Genomic DNA, 19,666 nt, shown 5'->3' with positions numbered 1-19,666 from the left:
ACACACACACACACACACACACACACACACACACACACACACACACACACAAAATCTCACCAATTAATTGTGTATATATATACACAATTAATTGGTGAGATTTTGGAGTGATTGGTGATAGGGCTATCTTTCCATAACGAATATTGGCAAAATTACCCAAATATTTACGCAGGCATGGGTGCAATGCTTGCATTGCCCGCGCTTTATATCACCTTCGACAGTTCCAAACTTGACCAGCGGGTGGAGGCCGTTCCCCAATCTCTGGGTGATTATCTTGCTCCCTGCTCTAGTCTAGTCTGGGAACGTCGAAATAGAGAGAGAAAGACTAAACAGGTGGTCAGAAATACAAGCGAACAATGTCGTCCCTGGAGATAAGATGAAAGATCGTTCGGTCTCATCTCTTTAAGGATACAAAAACCACAGAAACTTCATGTTTTGGCTGACTTTCAAAGGGAGAATATATCGTCGGTTTACCTCCGAATCTGGGCAAAATATATCGGATATTAAACTATGAAAGTGACGGTGTGTTTTGGAAGGACTAGGGTGGTGGTACCATGCGGAGATGGAAATATCAAAGTCCATACTCTCATCCAGCAAGCCGTCATGAGATACAAAAAAGCCATTGCAAAGGTATGTCGCTGTTACTTTGGATCACGCGTTTGTTTCAAATGTTCAACAGCGGATTCGAAACAATGGTGCAATGCCTGGATCGAGTGTCGAGCGAATATGTCGCAGATTTGTAACAGCGACGAAAGGGAAATATACATCAAAGATTCGAAACTAAAACAATGATTTTGCTATAAATTCGGCTGAGTTGTTGATGTTGAATGATGCATAGTCATAACTGGTCGAGCCCTCTGCAAACCCCACGAAAAACTTCCTTTTGGAGTTCACCCTTTCCCTACCATAGTGCATGGAAATATGGTAGATAACTACTAAAATGTAGCGTTAACTACCGATCTAACTGGGATATAAAATGCAAACCTAATTAGGTGGTCTATAAGTAGAGGATAAGGATGCTAGCTAGCTAACTAGTTAGCTAACAATCCGAGATTTGATTCCCTGAGAGTTGTTAGCTAGCTGACTGTTTGCTAACTAGCTAGCTAGTTAGCACCAGCATTGCAGGGTCGCACTCTAGCTTTTGAAATGGGGTACTAGATAAAAAGCACAACGTTTCGTATCGATTTTATGCCTTTTGGATAGCCTACATTTTCACCGGCACCCGTTTCTCTTTGTTCCTCTTGCTAATTATCCTATTATGTTGGGATAGTTGGCTAAGAAGCTGTAGCTTGCTAGGCTATCAGTCAAGGAAGAAAGATTCATACAAATGTTATATCTTTTAGGGATGTGCATCATTCCTTTTCAAGACGATTCGATACGTGTCTAGATACATGGGCTCTGATAAGTTTTAGTTTGAAACGATTCGGTTTGATTAGAGAACGAATCCATGCGATACAATTCAGTGCAGTAACATTTGTTGCTTAAACACATTCATTTTCCATTCTAAATTTAAGTCTGCAGATGATGGAGCTCATGATCTGGCCCTCTCAGCTGTATCTGTCTGAGCTGGCTTTTCTGTGTGTGTACATGATGATGTGTATGTACTGTTTGCGTAAATCATGTACAGTGCAATCGTAAAGTATTCAGACTGCTTCACTTTTCCCACATCTATATAAGGTCCCACAGTTGACAGTGCATGTCAGAGCAAAAACCAAGCCATGAGGTCAAAGGTCAAATTGTCCGTAGCGCTCTGAGACAGGATTGTGTCGTGGCATAGATCCGGGGAAGGGTACCAAAAAATGTTGGCAGCATTGAAGGTCCCAAGAACACAGTGGCCTCCATCATTCTTAAATGGAAGAAATTTGGAACCACCAAGACACTTCCTAGAGCTGGCTGCCCGGCCAAACTGAGCAATCGGGGGAGAAGGGCCTTGGTCAGGGAGTTGACCAAGAACCCGATGGTCACTCTGACAGAGCTCTAGAGTTCCTCTGTGGAGATGGGAGAACCTTCCAGAAGGACAACCATCTCTGCAGCACTGCACCAATCAGACCTTTATGGTAGAATGGCCAGATGGAAGCCACTCCAAAGTAAAAGGCACATGACAGCCTGCTTGGAGTTTGCCAAAAGGCACCTAAAGGACTCGGACCATGAGAAACAAGATTCTCTGAATTGATGAAATCAAGAAGGAACTCTTTGGCCAGAATGCCAATCATCACGTCTGGAGGAAACCAGGTACTGCGCATCACCTGGCCAATACCATACCTAAGACGAAGCATGATGTGTGTCGCAGCTACAAGCTGTGGGTATGTTTTTCAGCGGCAGGGAGACTAGTCAGGATCAAGGGAAAGATGAACGGAGCAAAGTACAGAGAGATCCTTGAAAACCTGCTCCAGAGCACTCAGGACCTCAGACTGGGGCAAAGGTTCACCTTCCAACAGGACAACGACCCTAAGCACACAGCCAAGACGACACAGGAGTTTCTTCAGGACAAGTCTCTGAACATCTCTGTAGAGACCTGAAAATAGCTGTGCAGTGACGCTCCCCATCCAACCTGACAGAGCTTGAGAGGATCTGCAGAGAAGAATGGGAGAAACTCCCCAAATACAGGGGTGCCAAGCTTGTAGCGTCATACTCGAGGCTGCCAAAGGTGCTTCAACAAAGTACTGAGTGAAGGGTCTGAATACTAATGTAAATGTTATATTTCAGCAAAAAAAATATAACATTTGCACMAAAAAAAACTTTTTTGCGTTGTCATTTTTGAGTATTGTGTGGAGATTGGGGGGGGGGAAATAATCAATTTTAGAATACGGATGTAAGCTAACATAATGTGGACAAAGTGAAAGGGGGGCAGCAATGTAAACTTTGTTTTTTGTTGTTGCCCCACTTGACTTCTGAAATCACCATCACCCACTAATTAACTTGTAATTTTTGCAGATTAAGTATTTGAGCTAGTAATGTAACAATGTTTATCATTTACAAAATAGCTTTGTCATAGCCAATTAATATATACAGTACCAGTCAAAAGTTTGGACGCACCTACTCATTCCAGGGTTGAGATTCTTCAAATTAGCCACCCTTTGCCTTGATGACAGCTTTGCACACTCTTGGCATTCTCTTATCCAGCTTCATGAGGTAGTCACCTGGAATGCATTTCAATTAACAGGTGTGCCTTGTTAAAAGTGAATTTGTGGAATTTCTTTCCTTAATGTGTTTGAGCCAGTCAGTTGTGTTGTGACAAGGTAGGGGTGGTATACAGAAGATAGCCCTATTTGGTAAAAGACCAAGTCCATATTATGGCAAGAACAGTTCAAATAAGCAAAGAGAAATGACAGTCCAACATTACTTTAAGACATGAAGGTCAGTCAAATGAAACATTTCAAGAACTTTGAAAGTTTCTCGAAGTCCAGTTACAAAAACCATCAAGAGCTGTGATGAAACTGGCTCTCATAAGGACCGCCACAGGAAAGGAAGACCCAGAGTTACCTCTGCTGCAGAGGATAAGTTCATCCAGTCTCAGAAATTGCAGCCCAAATAAATGCTTCACAGAGTTCAAGTAACAGACACATAGGGTTGCACATTTTCGGGAATATTAAGAGATGGAAACTTTCTGTGGGAAATAATGGGAATATATGCAAATTAATATATTAATACCATTTAAATTTAATGTTTTTTTGCATTGGATATATTTACCATATCATATGGAGACAGAAACAAACCTTTTACCTTATCATAAGTAGACATAATTGCAAATGATTAAATCCTTCCAATAGAGATATTTTTATTTATTTATGAATTAAACTTTAATTAAATGAGTTGACTCTTCACATGAGATGATTTCACTGAACAACAAAATAAAGGGAATTTTGAATGATCCCCAATGATCCATCGCATCTCCCAAAAACGTTTTCAACATGCATCTGTAAAATGGTTGTCTAGAAACTAAAGCTTTGGTTGTCTTCCTCTCAGGCTTTCATGTCTTCTCCCTGGACCTCCTCAATGTCCAACTCTTGAACAGCTTCAATGTGGTGCTCTTATTCTTCTCACTTTGCTTGGTGAGGTAGATTGCTGCTATAACTTGATGACCCTTCACAGACCTAACCATTTCCTTTGCCTTCTTGTAGAGTGTATCCATTGTTTTCAGTGCCATGATGTCCTTGAGGAGCAGATTAAATGCATGAGCAGCACAGTGGATGTGAGGGCAGTACTCTTCCACTTTACACCAAACAGCCTTCATGTTCGCAGCATTGTCTGTCACCAGTGCAAATACCTTCTGTTGTTCAAGGTCATTGATGACTGCCTTCAGCTCATCTGCAATGTAGAGACCGGTGTGTCTGTCCATTGTCTGTGCTTTTGTAGAATACTGGTTGAGGGGTGGAGATGTGGTTAATTATTCCTTGCCCATCAGAGATGATTGCAATATAGGCTGCTTTCTCTATGATTTGTTTGACCTTCACTTGAACTCTGCATCCAGCAAATGAGTAGATAAAGCATGTCTGGTTGGAGGGGTGTATGCTGGGTGAAGAACATTCAGAAATCTCTTCCAATACACATTGCCAGTGAGCATCAGAGGTGAACCAGTTGCATACACAGCTCGATCAAGACATTCATCAGCATTTCTGACTACATTCCTCCATTGAGTCCAAAAAAACCTTCTGATTCCAGGAGGACCATGAACTGTTGCTATCCATAAGGTGTCTCATTCATAATTTTCACCTCGAATAGAAGTAGAGGGACTTTTGTCAGAGGTTGGTTGTTGTGAGCGCTGAGGGAACTTTATATACTTGGCCAGATGATTCTGCTTTTTTGTTGCATTTTTCACATGTGATTTGTAACAGTATTTGCAAATGTATACAGCTTTTCCTTCTACATTGGCTGCAGTGAAATGTCTCCACACATCAGATAGTGCCCGTGTCATTTTCCTGTAAAGATTAGAAGAAAAAAATTGGAAACAAAACACAAATACAATTCCATGTATAGTTAAATAGTTGCGCAGTTGTATCTTACAAAGGAGTTGTTTAATCCATGTTTTAAAAGGAAACATGTATTAAAACAGGTGAATTAACACTCCTCAGTTATCAGGTTCAAGCAAGTTGAAACCCACATGGTAGCAAGAACTAACTAGCAGAAATTGCAAATAAGTTAGAAATTATTTAAGCACACTTTGCTGTAGGCTACTATTTACTAGTTCACAAAAAATCATGTATGTCATATACAATACATTCACCCCACCCAGTATTTTAATCAAAACTTACCAGAACGCATGTGGTCCTTGGCTCAGACAGTGTAGTAGTTTGGGCTCAATAGCATCTCATTAGTGTGCATCAGCTGTACATGTGATGGAAGAATGCACTGAGCATGCAGAGGGTTGCAATTCCATTGAATTGGGGATAGTTTAACCAAAATATGCTACATGACCTAGAATTGCCATGTGTATCCCACAAAAAAGGTCCATGGTTATAAGCTAACTTTTTTTGATGAATTTAGGCAAAATTTCCCAAATTCCCAGGTTTAACTTCCCATGGAAAACTTCCGGGAAATTTACCAGAAAGTTTCCGACCTTTTGCAACCCTACAGACACATCTCAACATCAACTGTTCAGAGGAGACTGTGTGAATCAGGCCTTCATGGTCGTATTGCTGCAAAGAAACCACTACTAAGGACACCAATAAGAAGACTTGCTTGGGCCAAGAAACATGTACAATGGACATTAGGCCAGTGGAAATCTGTCCTTTTTGTTGTGATGAGTCCAAATTTGAGATTTTTGGTTCCAACCGCCATGTCTTTGTGAGACGTGCMTTTTACTGAGGAGTGGCTTCTGTCTGGCCACTACCATAAAAGCCTGATTGGTGGATTGCTGCAGAGATGGTTGTCCTTCTGCAAGGTTCTTCCATCTCCACAGAGGAACTCTGACCATCAGGTTCTTGGTCACCTTCTTGACCAATGGTTCTCGCCTTGGTTTGTTTTCATTTTGTCTCGAGTGGTTGAACTGGAAGAAGCTTAGTTGGGCTGCATGCATCTTGAGTAGAGGTCGACCGCTTAATCGGAATGGCCGATTTAATTAGGGCCGATTTCAAGTTTTCAAAACAATCGGAAATCGGTATTTTTGGACACCGATTTGGCCGATTTGTTAAATTTTTTATATTTTTTTTACACCTTTATTTAACTAGTGAAAGAGATTTGCGTCAGTTCAAATCTGGTATCAGGACAAAATGTGATTCAGAGTCACCGAATATATTTTAAGTATTTTAATTAAACTCAAGCGATAAATGGTAAATGCAATTTTCGTATATACGGGTTCACTGTATCTCCGCGCAGGGTAGAACAGAGAACTGTGGAATGTACTCAAATAACAGTTTTTATACTATGACAGCTTTAGTTCCAACTCGTCCGTTGGCCTATCAYAGTAGAGGCTGAGCGCGGTTTAAACTTTGCTCAGCCTATGCTGGCACTCGGACTTGTCCAMGTCCCTTGGTGCTCTCCTCTGTCCGCATCTGGTTGTTGGGTAGATTAGATCCGTCTTGTGTCTCCGTCGATTCTACACTCAAACAGTTCCTAATATGGTATTGTCCAGTGCCCTACCCTCCCTGGTTGGCGTAGAGATATGCACCCATCCCCTCTCCAGATTGACCACAGCTTGTATAGCCTGTCCCTACACATCTGTATTGTGTGTGTGTAACCAAACAATATGGTAGCGGGCTATAGTGCATAAACATAAATCCTAACACTAGGCAAGTCAGTTAAGAACACATTCTTATTTTCAATGACGGCCTAGGAATGGTGGGTTAAATAACTTGTTCAGGGGCAGAACGACAGATTTTTACCTTGTCAGCCCGGGGATTCAATCTTGCAACCTTACAGTTAATTAGTCCAACGCTCTAACCACCTGCCTCTCATTGCACTCCACGAGGAGCCTGCCTGTAAGAAATAAGTTGCTAGCTAGCATTAAACGTATCTTATATAAAACAATCCATGAATTAATCAATCATAATCACTAGTTAACTACACATGGTTGCTGATATTACTAGTTTATCTAGCGTGTCCTGCGTTGCGAATAATCGATGCAGTGCGCATTCACGAAAAAGGACTGTCGTTGCTCCGTGTACCTAACCATAAACATCAATGCCTTTCTTAAAATCAATACACAAGTATATATTTTTAAATCTGCATATTTAGTTAATATTGCCTGCTAACATGAATTTATTTTAACTAGGGAAATGGTGTCACTTCTCTTGCAACAGAGTCAGGGTATATGCAGCAGTCTGGGCCGCCTGGCTCGTTGCGAACTGTGTGAAGACTATTTCTTCCTAACAAAGACAGCCAACTTCGCCAAACGGGGGATGATTTAACTAAAGCGCATTTGCGAAAAACACACAATCGTTGCACGACTGTACCTAACCATAAACATCAATGCCTTTCTTAAAATCAATACACAGAAGTATATATTTTTTAAACCTGTATATTTAGCTAAAAGAAATCCAGGTTAGCAGGCAATATTAACCAGGTGAAATTGTGTCACTTCTTGCRTTCATTGCACGCAGAGTCAGGGTATATGCAACAGTTTGGGCTGCCTGGCTTGTTGCGAACTAATTATGACATAACATTGAAGGTTGTACAATGTAACAGGAATATTTAGACTTAGGGATGCCACCCGTTAGATAAAATACGGAACGCTTCCGTATTTCACTGAAAGAATAAACGTTTTGTTTTCGAAATGATAGTTTCCGGATTCGACCATATTAATGACCTAAGGCTCGTATTTCTGTGTGTTATGTTATAATTAAGTCTATGATTTGATATTTGATAGAGCAGTCTGACTGAGCGGTGGTAGGCAGCAGCAGGCTCGTACGCATTCATTCAAACAGCACTTTCGTGCGTTTTTCCAGCAGCTCTTCGTTGTGCTTCAAGCGTTGAGCTGTTTATGACTTCAAGCCTATCAACTCCCGAGATTAGGATGGTGTAACCGATGTGAAATGGCTAGCTAGTTAGTGGGTGCGCGCTAATAGCGTTTCAAACGTCACTCGCTCTGAGACTTGGAGTAGTTGTTCCCCTTGCTCTGCAAGGGCCGCGGATTTTGTGGAGCGATGGGTAACGATGCTTCGAGGGTGACTGTTGTCGACGCGTTCCTGGTTCGAGCCCAGGTAGGGACGAGGAGAGGGACGGAATCTATACTGTTACACTGGCATTACTGAAGTGCCTATAAGAACATCCAATAGTCAAAGGTATATGAAATACAAATGGTAGAGAGAGATAGTCCTATAATAACTACAACCTAAAACTTCTTACCTGGGAATATTGAAGACTCATGTTAAAAGGAACCACCAGCTTTCATATGTTCTCTTGTTCTGCGCAAGGAACTTAAACGTTAGCTTTTTTACATGGCAGATATTGTACTTTTACTTTCTTCTCCAACACTTTGTTTTTGCATCATTTAAACCAAATTGAGCATGTTTCATTATTTATTTTAGTCTAAATTGATTTTATTKAWGTATTATATTAAGTTAAAATAAGTGTTCATTCAGTATTGTTGTAATCGTCATTATTACAAATAAATAAAATCGTCCGATTTAATCGGTATCAGCTTTTTTTTGGTCCTCCAATAATCGGTATCGGCGTTGAAAAATCATAATCGGTCGACCTCTAATCTTGAGTGCAACAAGCCCCAGAGGATGGAGGGATAAATGGTACTGTTGACTATTACATTGTGCAATTTCTTAGCAATATGATGGTTGTACTGGCATGCCTGGACAGCTGAGAGCAGGATAACAGGTTACATTTGATTGCCCAGTTTTGGGAATGCCAATTTGTTGATACAGTAGCTGGCTATTTGATTCGCTTCCACAGCATGTTCATTTTCCCACTAAGACAGGAGGAGACGAGCAGAAATGGTGCAGACCATTTTGCAAAGCTTAAGACATTTATTTATATTTAGTGGTTAAGAGCATTGTTAACTGTAATGTAAAGCTACAATATGTAACTTTTTGGGCGACCTGAYCAACTTCACATAAACATGTGAGTTATAGTTCTGTCATTCTCATTGAAAGCAAGTCTAAGAAGCGGTAGATCTATTACATGTGCGCCATTTCTATGCTTCCCCGTTAAGTTGAGTTTTTGCGTCTTTTACTTTCAGATTTGTACACCAGCTTCAAACAGCTGAATATACAATATTTTTGGTTATGGAAAATATATTTCAGTGGTTTAGATGGTACAATGATTCTCTACACAACGACTGCTTGTTTTGTCACACAAACTGAAGGTGAACTATTCAAAATATTGCAACCAGGAAATGGCGCAGTAATTTCTCCATATTGCACTTGATTACATTGATATTAGATCTACAGGACCATGAGAATTCCATCAATACATCCTGCATGGCACAGCATTGTGTGGAGGAGCAGTCTCAGTTGTTTTCATGTTAGTAACCCAGATGACATGGTGCAGTGCATGTCTTTTCAATTATTCAGTGAGGTCTGACTGTGGAGTCCTGGAGAAGAATTGGCCTATTCTTATCCTGCGGCTGTGACTGGGAGGCAGACTGCTGGGGCATATCAGGGGGTTTCAGCCTACACTTAGCCTTTTCTAGATCAATATAATCTTGCATATCAATTACTTTGTAGAGTGTGTTGTCAGTGTAGTTAACACATTAAAGTTTACTTTTGCCCTCACATCGAAATTCTGTGATCATTGGTCTTACCAAACTGACAATCAATGCAGTGGCAAGAAACGGACAACAATCGTAACATGCGTAGAAGTCTAACTAAGCAGCCGACCTGATTGTGGGGAAATACTGACTGTTCTCAAGCTGAGAGTGAATTGGGCTTCTAGGGTGGAAACGAGGCCCAAAATCAAAGACTCATTATGTGTGCGTTGTGCTTTGATCTAAAAACCCAGAGCTCCCTGTGAACTTCTCACCCACAGCAGAAAATAAACCCACTTTAGTCGTTTAGTATATAGCTATTGCTGCTGCTGTTGCTCCCGACACTGGCAATTTTAGTTGGATTCTAGAGCAGTGTGATGTCAAGTGACCGTGTCACAACTCTTTGGTCATGGATGTACTAAGATCAGTATTAATGCCAACTTGACACAGGTTGGCACCCAAATGGCACCATATTCCCTATGTAGTGCACTCAAAAGTAGTCCAGTATAAAAGGAATAGGGTGCCATTTTGAACACATCCATAATAGTGGTCTGGATTTAGCTTAGTGTGGGGGTTCCGGCACTGGTCTGCCGTATAGGACCCTCTCTGGTAACTTCCCTGCCATTTATAGTGGAATGCTTCCGGCAGAGAGAGAGACACCAGGCCTTAATTCACCTCATAACTCAATGGATATGCCACAAATTGCACACTTTTACCTATATTGGGCCCATCAAAAGAAGTGTGTTTTTATATACAGTGGCAAGAAAAAGAAAAATTCCTTTGGAATTACCTGGATTTCTGCATAAGTTGGTCATCAATTTTTTTCTGATCTTCCTCTAAGTCACAACAATAGACAAATTGCGTGTGCTTAAACTAATACCACACACATTATTGTATTTTTATTGTCTATATTGAATTTATAATTTAAACATTCACAGTAGGTTGGGAAAAGTATGTGAACCCCTAGGCTAATGACTTCTCCAAAAGCTAATTGAAGTCAGGAGTCATCTAACCAGGAGTCCAATCAATGAGACGAGATTGAAGATGTTGGTTAGAGCTGCCTTGCCCTATAAACACTCACAAAATGTTAGTTTGTTATTCACGAAGCATTGCCCGACGTGAACCATGCCTCGAACAAAAGAGATCTTAGAAGACCTAAGATTAAGAATTGTTGACTTGCATAAACCTGGAAAGGGTTACAAAAGTATCCTTAAAAGCCTTGATGTTCATCAGTCCACRGTAAGACAAATTGTCTGTAAATGGAGAAAGTTCAGCACTGTTGCTACTCTCCCTAGGAGTGGCCGTCCTGCAAAGATGACTGCAAGAGCACAGTGCAGAATGCTCAATGAGGTTAAGAAGAATCCTAGAGTGTCAGCTAAAGACTACAGAAATCTATGAAACGTGCTAACATCTCTGTTGACGAGTCTACGATACGTAACACACTAAACAAGAATGGCGTTCATGGGAGGACACCACGGAAGAAGCCACTGCTGTCCAAAAAAAACACTGCTGCACGTCTGAAGTTTGCAAAAGTGCACCTGGATGTTCCACAGCGCTGCTGGCAAAATATTCTGTGGACAGATGAAACTACAGTTAGTGTTGTGTGTTCCTTCCAAACAACATGTGCAGAGAAAAAAAGGCAGCACACCAACATCCAAACCTCACCCCAACTGTAAAGTATGGTGGAGGGAGCATCATGGTTTGGGGCTGCTTTGCTGCCTCAGGGCCTGGACAGCTTGCTATCAGATGTGAAAATGAATTCCCAAGTTTATCAAGACATTTTGCAGGAGAATGTAAGGCCATCTGTCCCTAATTGAAGCTCAACAGAAGTTGGGTGATGCAACAGGACAACAACCCAAAACACAGAAGTAAATCAACAACGGAATGGCTGCAACAGAAGAAAATCTGCCTTCTGGAGTGGCCCAGTCAGAGTTCTGACCTCAACCCGATTGAGATGTGGAGCATGACCTCGAGAGCGGTTCACACCAGACATCCCAAGAATATTGCTGAACTGACACAGTTTTGTAAAGAGGAATGGTCCACAATTCCTCCTAACTATTGTGCAGGTCTGATCCGCAACTACAGAAAACGTTTGGTTGATGTTATTGCTGCCAAAGGAGGGTCAACCAGTTATTAAATCCAAGGGTTCACATACTTTTCCCACCCTGCACTGTGAATGTTTACACGGTGTGCAATAAAGGCATGTAAACGTATAATTGTTTGTGTGTTATTAGTTTAAGCGGACTGTGTTTGTTGTGACCTAGATGAAGTTCAGATCAAATTTTATGACCAATTTATGCAGAAATCCAGGTATTTCCAAAGGGTTCACATACTTTTTCTTGCCACTGTAGGGAATAGGGTCCATTTGGGACACAACCCAGGCCTTAATTCACCTCATAAGAAGAAATGGTGTTGACATGCTGGCATTGCTTTTCTTGGCAGCTTTTTCTTTTTGTCCTGTTCTGGAACAAAATCCTCAGAGACCGTACGTTGTTCAGATGGAATATTACTGCTTATGACAAGACTAACGATCGAGTAGCCTATATTGATTGTGACATCCACGGATTGAAACTTTTTGATTGTTTCAAATCCTGATGTGACATGTAGGCTATTAGGCCTAGTACAGGAAAAACATAGGTACAGGAAAAACACTCAGACCACTTGTTGACAGCGTTTCCTTTTCATTGTCCGTGCTAGGTGTGAAAGGATGAATGTCGTCGTCCTCACTCCTGTGTTTAGTAAAACCTATAGGCCTACTCGATATTGTGCACTAAGAATTGAGATGAGTTATTTTGGGTTTGACTGAGAGCCTAATTATTGCAACCACCAAAAGGAATAGGTTACATTTGACTAGCTTGCCCAAGGATATCATTTCATTTCATTAAACAAATGATTTTAATTAGTGTGTAACTGCCTTTGATCTGATCTGCAATGCCTCAGGATGGGCATGTGATTGTGAGAAGAGCGAGTTGTTGCGCTGGTCATGTGCATCACACACTGTCCTGCACCACTTAGATAACGCCCTATGATCAGAGTCTATGCAGCCGTTCCAATCAACGTTCAAACAAGACTGTCCAAGGCAATGGCTCAATTATGGACTTGTTCTTGTTATGTTCTAAAGGACAACCTCCAAATACCGTAGAGACATTATTGACATTACTTCCCACAGTCCACAATGTGTTATGTGTCCATAGAATGTTGCTAGCCTTGGTACCAGTCTGTTGGTGTTATCTTACCACTTCCTGTCATGCCAAACAAACAGGTAAGGAGTGGCATGATGCCACAATTACTGGTACCCAGGCTAGGATGTTGCTGAACTGTTGGATCTCTGTGGCCTGGCTTCCAGCTCCAAAAACGGGCACAATGCTGGATTAAAAGCTTGTGTGATTATGTGTGATGATCCCTGTGGCAATGACTCTGCCCTGCACTCTATGCCCTGCACTCTATGCCCTATCTCATGCAATGCTTTCGACCAGTGTCCTTTGGGMCCTGGTCAAAAGTAGTGCTCTAAAAAGAGAATAGGGAGCCATTTGGGACACAGTACTTGACCACAGGCTCACTGTGGAGTCAACCATTGAAGCATGACTTTGGCAAGCATTCTCTGAATAGTTTCCACCATACTTCTTATACCAGTGACAGAGGTTCCTTTTGTAACTCCATGAAGGGAAGTGAGCAAACATCATTGAGGTAGAAGTTGGATTTCAAATCATTACTTTATTGCTCTAAAAATGAGCCATATCATTAAATATTTGATTGCAGGGCGTTTTGAATAGCCTAGTAGGTTTTGCATCCATAATAATTTTCACCAGTTTCCTGCTGCATGCAAGGTATTGACAAAAGCAGTCATATATTTGAGTTTCCAGCTTTTGAAAACATGACGTGTTAATGAAAAGGCCACACGTACGTTAGTTAGGTCTCCGTGAAGGAGAATGGACATGGTGTGTTGTAGAGGTCGACCGATTATGATTTTTCAACACCGATACTGATTATTGGAGGACCAAAAAAAGCCGATACCGATTAATCGGTATTTAATATTATAAAAATAAAACACTTTTTTTTTTTTTGTCTGATTTAATTGGTATCGGCTTTATATATATATTTATTTATTTATTTATTTATTTATTTGTAATAATGACAATTACAACAATACTGAATGAACACTTATTTTAACTTAAAATTGATTTTATTGATGTATTATATTATCTCAAATAAATAATGAATGTTCAATTTGGTTTAAATAATGCAAAAACAAAGTGTTGGAGTAAAAGTGCAATATGTGCCATGTAAGAAAGCTAACGTTTAAGTTCCTTGCTCAGAACATGAGAACATATGAAAGCTGGTGGTTCCTTTCAACATGAGTCTTCAATATTCCCAGGTAAGAAGTTTTAGGTTGTAGTTCTTATAGGACTATTTCTCTCTATACCATTTGTATTTCATATACCTTTGACTATTGGATATTCTAATAGATACTTTAGTATTGCCAGCCTGATCTCGGGAGTTGATAGGCTTGAAGTCATAAACAGCGCAATGCTTGAAGCATTGCGAAGAGCTGCTGGCAAACGCAGTAAAGTGCTGTTTGAATGAATGATTACGAGCCTGCTGCTGCCTACCACCGTGTTATATAATAACACACAGAAATACGAGCCTTAGGTCATTAATATGGTCAAATCTGGAAACTATCATTTCGAAAACAAAATGTTTATTYTTTCAGTGAAATACGGAACTGTTCCGAATTTTATCGAAGGGTGGCATCCCTAAGTCTAAATTTTGCTGTTACATTGCACAACCTTCAATGTTAGGTCATAATTATGTACAATTCTGGCAAATTAATTACGGTCTTTGTTAGGAATAAATGGTGTATACACAGTTCGCAAAGAGCCAGGCGACCCAAACTGTTGCATATACCCTGACTCTGCTTGCACAGAATGCAAGAGAAGTGACACAATTTCCCTAGTTAGAAGAAATTCATGTTAGCAGGCAATATTAACTAAATATGCAGGTTTAAAAAGATATACTTGTGTATTGATTTTAAGAAAGGCATTGATGTTTATGGTTAGGTACACATTGGTCCAACGACAGTGCTTTTTTTCGCGAATGCGCTTGTTAAATCACCCGTTTGGCGAAGTAGGCTGTGATTCAATGATAAATTAACAGGCACCGCATCGATTATATGCAACGCAGGACAATCTAGATAAACTAGTAATATCATTAACCATGTGTAGTTAACTAATGATTATGTKAAGATAGATTTGTTTTAATAAGATAAGTTTAATGCTTGCTAGCACCTTACCTTGGCTTCTTGCTGCCATCGCRTAACAGGTAGTCAGCCTGCCACGCAGTCTCCTCGTGGAGTGCAATGTAATCGGCCATAATCGGTGTCCAAAAATGCCGATTACCGATTGTTATAACTTGAAATCGGCCCTAATTAATCGGCCATTCTGATTAATCGGTCGACTTTTAGTGTGTTGTCTTTAGTGGACCAGCAGCTGTTCAGGTCTATAGCCCAGAGAGAACCCTATTCCCTTTATAGTGCACTACTTTTGACCAAAGCCCTATGGGCCCAGGTCAAACGTAGTGCATTTTATCAATGGAATAAGGTGCCATCTGGGACGTATCCTAGGCCTCCTAATGGAAAGGTGATTTGTACTGATGTGATGCATGAGCCACAGCCAGCATCACAATTTAGTGCTGCCTGCCCTGAGAGGCATTGCTCATACTTTAGGCATGTGCTATTAAAATTGACATTTACATACAGTAGTTCTCCTGGGGCTAGGCCTGTGACGGTCACACAATTTCGTCAACCGGTGATTGTCAAGCAAATTGACCGTTAATTAATATAAACACATTTAACATCTTATGGCTTTCACATACAGCCTACTAGCCACTGATGCAGACCCTCTACATTTAAAAACAAGTCTAATAAATCCATGTAATATATTCTACACCTTCACAATAAATCCATTATTTATTTTAGACAGGTCTAAATAAACATGATGTGATGAAAATGTAGTCTATTTCAGAAGAACAGAATAGCATACACTGAGTTGTCCGTATGTTAGGTCCTGATCTGGCTATGCCAAATGGCTGTGGGCTACACAAATCCATTTAGCAGACAAGATTGGCTTAGAATTCCATGGCATGAGTGTGCACATGCGGCTATTCTGTTTTGAGCGGTTAACAAAGAAGTAGGTACTGCTAATTGCCACGATTTAAACGGGAATTTGACTGCCTTCATGACTCGTAACCGCCGGTGTGGCGGTAATGCGGTCACCGCAACAGTCCCTACCTGGGGCCATAATCTAGGATCAGGTCCCCCTTCTTATTCATTCGGATTTAGAAGGTAAAATYCACCCTAGATTAGCACTGCAACTCTGAGACTATGGGCCTGATTGAAACAATTTGACTGCCATTGAAGGGAACTGGGCATGCTACAGGAAGTGACCCAGTAGTAGGGATTATTAGGTCTACTCCAGGAGAGGGCATCTGTAAGGGCAGCGCTCGTGGCCTCCTGGAACATTGTTARCGGGAAGCTAAGTCATAACACTTCATAACATGTGCGTAAGTGGTTTACAGAGTGCTATGCAAACAGATTACTTGCACCCTGGCAGAGATCCAGTCAACTGAGTTTTCGCACCATCCATGGCCGCCAAGCCCGCCATGTGAATCAAGCCTAGTTGCACAGCTACATATGACCCATGGCTCCATGGGGGCTCCATGGGAAACAAAACAGGCCAATGCGTGGCATATCTTTTCGTGTGTGCCCATGTCTAGTCTAGTGGTGGCTGGTAGCACTTTTAAATCCCATGACTGCTCATGGTTTCCGTGAGTTGCAAACTTTTCCATTCATTACATTCCAGTCATTTACTATGATGACCCTTCCTCCCCACACCAGCCCCCACTACGGGACACTTATAACACTTTACGAGGCTTTTGTCTTGGGATGGGCTGAAGTTTCCTGAGAAGCTCTACCTTTTTTAAGGTATTCTTCCATTAACAGAGCAAGAGCTTTTATGACATCTGCACCCTGCTTTGCTCTCCTGAGCTTATTGCACMTCTTCATCCACCTTTTGTCAGAAGTAGAACTTTCTTGCACATGGTTGGGTGCTCAGCTCCAGACACTCCGAGCGAGTTTGTTTGAGAACGAGGTTCTTCAGGAGCCTCYACAGAAGTGTTTTTGTGGAACGCCATGGGTGTGTTCCTGAAGCTGGTGGTCTGTTTGGCCTAACCCAGGCATGCAGAATACAGCCATTGTAGAAGCAACTCCCAAGTTTGGATTCCCACCAGGGTTWTTTGGTCTCCTTGAAGCATTAACAGTGGAATTACATKTTTTGTGTGTTTCTATTTCTTCATCAATAATCCATGTCTAGCATTGGTCATTGGTGTTGGAACTGGTCTTCTTGCTACAGACATCTTCATGTTGAGGTTATAAAGAAATGGAGCCTAAGTTCAGGTAGAATTTTTTAAAACAGGATCATTGCTGTTTAAGCCTCAAGAATATTCAAATGGTTCCGGAACAGGATGCTTATTCTGAGGAAGCCGAGTATAACTGGATAGCGGCAGCAGACAGCAACCTACACCCATTAGTGCACTACCTTTGGCCAGAGTCTATGTAGGGAAAAGGGTTCCACTTAGGATTCAGACACTTTTCTCCCAGAATTGACCAGGATCTTGGTTGAGTAGTGTGTCAATGAGACTATTCGTATGGGTCTGGGGTAACATTAAGTCGGCTTTCTATGAAACTTAACCAGGTGTCAGTTTGGCTTGGTGGATATGGAGTGTAGGACCATAATGAACATTTTGAGGACCACAATGGAAATACGCCTTTGCTCTTTATTTTGTATTATCCTCGATAATGTTAGTACTGTTGCTAGGCTGGAGCAACCGTCTATGTAGGCAACTATTAATTATCATATAAATCAAATCACATTTTGTCCAGGTTCCATTCTCATCTCTGGTTTTGTTCCCCAGCTCCATAAATRTGTCCCAAATGGCACCCTATTCCCTATATAGTGCACCGCTTTTACCTATAGTATTATGGGCCCTGGTCAAAAGTAGAACGATGTGTATAGGGAATAGGACGCCATTTGGGATGGAACCCATCTCTGGTTTTGTTCCCCCAGCTCCATGAATGTGTTCTTCAGAAGCACGTCTCTGTGGGGATGCTGGCCTGTTCTGAGCTCTCCATAACCGAAAACCCTCTCTGAAATGTCAAGGCCTAGTGTGTGGAACACCGAGCACAAGGAGAGGATTGTCTCAGAGGAATGTCTGGCCATTTGAATAAACATCTCCACATGGCTCAAATGTACTGTATAAAAGATTCCTCTCCACAAAAAACAAATCGACTCATGAGATTTGATTGTTTCCATTCAATAGCCTTTAGAGACTTCTTGCACAGACATCTGGTCAAAAGTAGTGCAGTATATTGGGAATAGGGTGCCCTGTGGGACGCAAGCAATTTGTCATATGTGTGTGTGTGTGTATATATATATATATATACACACATACACATACAGTTGAAGTCTGAAGTTTACATACACCTTAGGCAAATACATTTAAACTCAGTTCTTTACCATTCCTGACATTTAATCCTAGTAAAACTTCCATGTCTTCGGTCTATCCACTTTATTTTAAGAATGTGAAATGTCAGATTAATAGTCAAGTGATTTATTTCAGCTTTTTTATTTCTTTCATCAGATTCCCAGTGGGTCAGAACACTCAGATTCCCAGTGGGTACATACACTCAATTAGTATTTGATTGGCATTGCCTTTAAATTGTTGAACTTGTGTCAAATGTTTTGGGTAGACTTCCACAAGCTTCCCACAATAATTTGGGTGGATTTTGGCCCATTCCTCCTGACAGGGCTGGTATAACTGAGTCAGGTTTGTAGACCTCCTTGCTCGCACACACATTTTCAGTTCTGCCCACAAATATTCTATAGGATTGAGGTCAGGGCTTTGTGATGGCCACTCCAATACCTTGACTTTGTTGTCTTTAAGCCATTTTGCCACAACTTTGGAAGTATGCTTGGGGTCATTGTCCATTTGGAAGACCAAGCCTTAACGTCCTGACTGATGGCTTGATGTTGCTTCAATATATCCACATAATTTCCCTTCGTCATGATGCCATCTATTTTGTGAATTGCACCAGTTCCTCCTGCAGCAAAGCCCACGTGCTTTACGGTTGGTATCCTTTACGGTTGGTGTTCTTCGGCTTGCAAGCCTCCCCCTTTTTCCTCCAAACATAACGATGGTCATTATGGCCAAACAGTTCTATTTTTGTTTCATCAGACCAGAGGACATTTCTCCAAAAAGTACTGTCTTTGTTCCCATGTGCAGTTGCAAACCGTAGTCTGGCTTTTTTATGGCGGTTTGTGGTTTTGGAGCAGTGGCTTCGTCCTTGCTGAGTGGCCTTTCAGGTTATGTCGATATAGGACTTGTTTTACTGTGGATATAGGTTATTTTGTACCTGTTTCCTCCAGCATCTTCACAAGGTCCTTTGCTGTTGTTCTGGGATTGATATGTACTTTTTACACTTTTTCTTGTCTTTGTTGTTTTCTTTTTATTTTCCCATGATGTCAAGCAAAGAGGCACTGAGTTTGAAGGTAGGCCTTGAAATACATCCACAGGTACACTTCCAATTGACTCAAATGATGTCAGAAGCTTCTAAAGCCATGACATTTTCTGGAATTTTCCAAGCTGTTTAAGGGCACAGTCAAATTAGTGTATGTAAACTTCTGACCCAGTGGAATTGTGATACAGTGAATTATCTGTAAACATTTGTTGGAAACAGTCCTTGTCATGCACAAAGTAGATGTCCTAACCGACTTGCCAAAACTATAGTTTGTGAACAAGAAATGTTTGGAGTGGTTGAAAAATGAGTTAATGATTCCAACCTAAGTGTATGTAAACTTCCGACTTCAACTGTATATATAGCAGGAGCTCGTCTACAGAGCGCTCCTTTCTGACAGATACTTGATGATTGGCCTTTTGGCAGAGCAGCAGAGGCAGGGTCTGAATCCCAAATGCACCCTA

General features: G+C 41.1%; 1 protein-coding gene across 1 annotated transcript in view; it reads left to right on the top strand.

Moving 5' to 3' along the window:
* The first annotated feature begins 288 nt into the window (after positions 1-288).
* The window catches only part of LOC111956389 (partitioning defective 3 homolog), a 253,578-nt gene continuing 234,200 nt past the window's right edge, over positions 289-19,666 (top strand). Inside the window, 1 exon segment of the mRNA XM_023976856.2 lies at positions 289-630. Within this exon segment, the coding sequence (XP_023832624.2) occupies positions 511-630 (120 nt within the window). The 5' untranslated portion in view covers positions 289-510.

Source organism: Salvelinus sp. IW2-2015, linkage group LG32 (genome assembly GCF_002910315.2).
Source record: "Salvelinus sp. IW2-2015 linkage group LG32, ASM291031v2, whole genome shotgun sequence".
In the NCBI taxonomy this organism is placed as follows: Eukaryota; Metazoa; Chordata; class Actinopteri; order Salmoniformes; family Salmonidae; genus Salvelinus; species Salvelinus sp. IW2-2015.
This window is presented reverse-complemented; position numbering and strand designations above follow the sequence as displayed.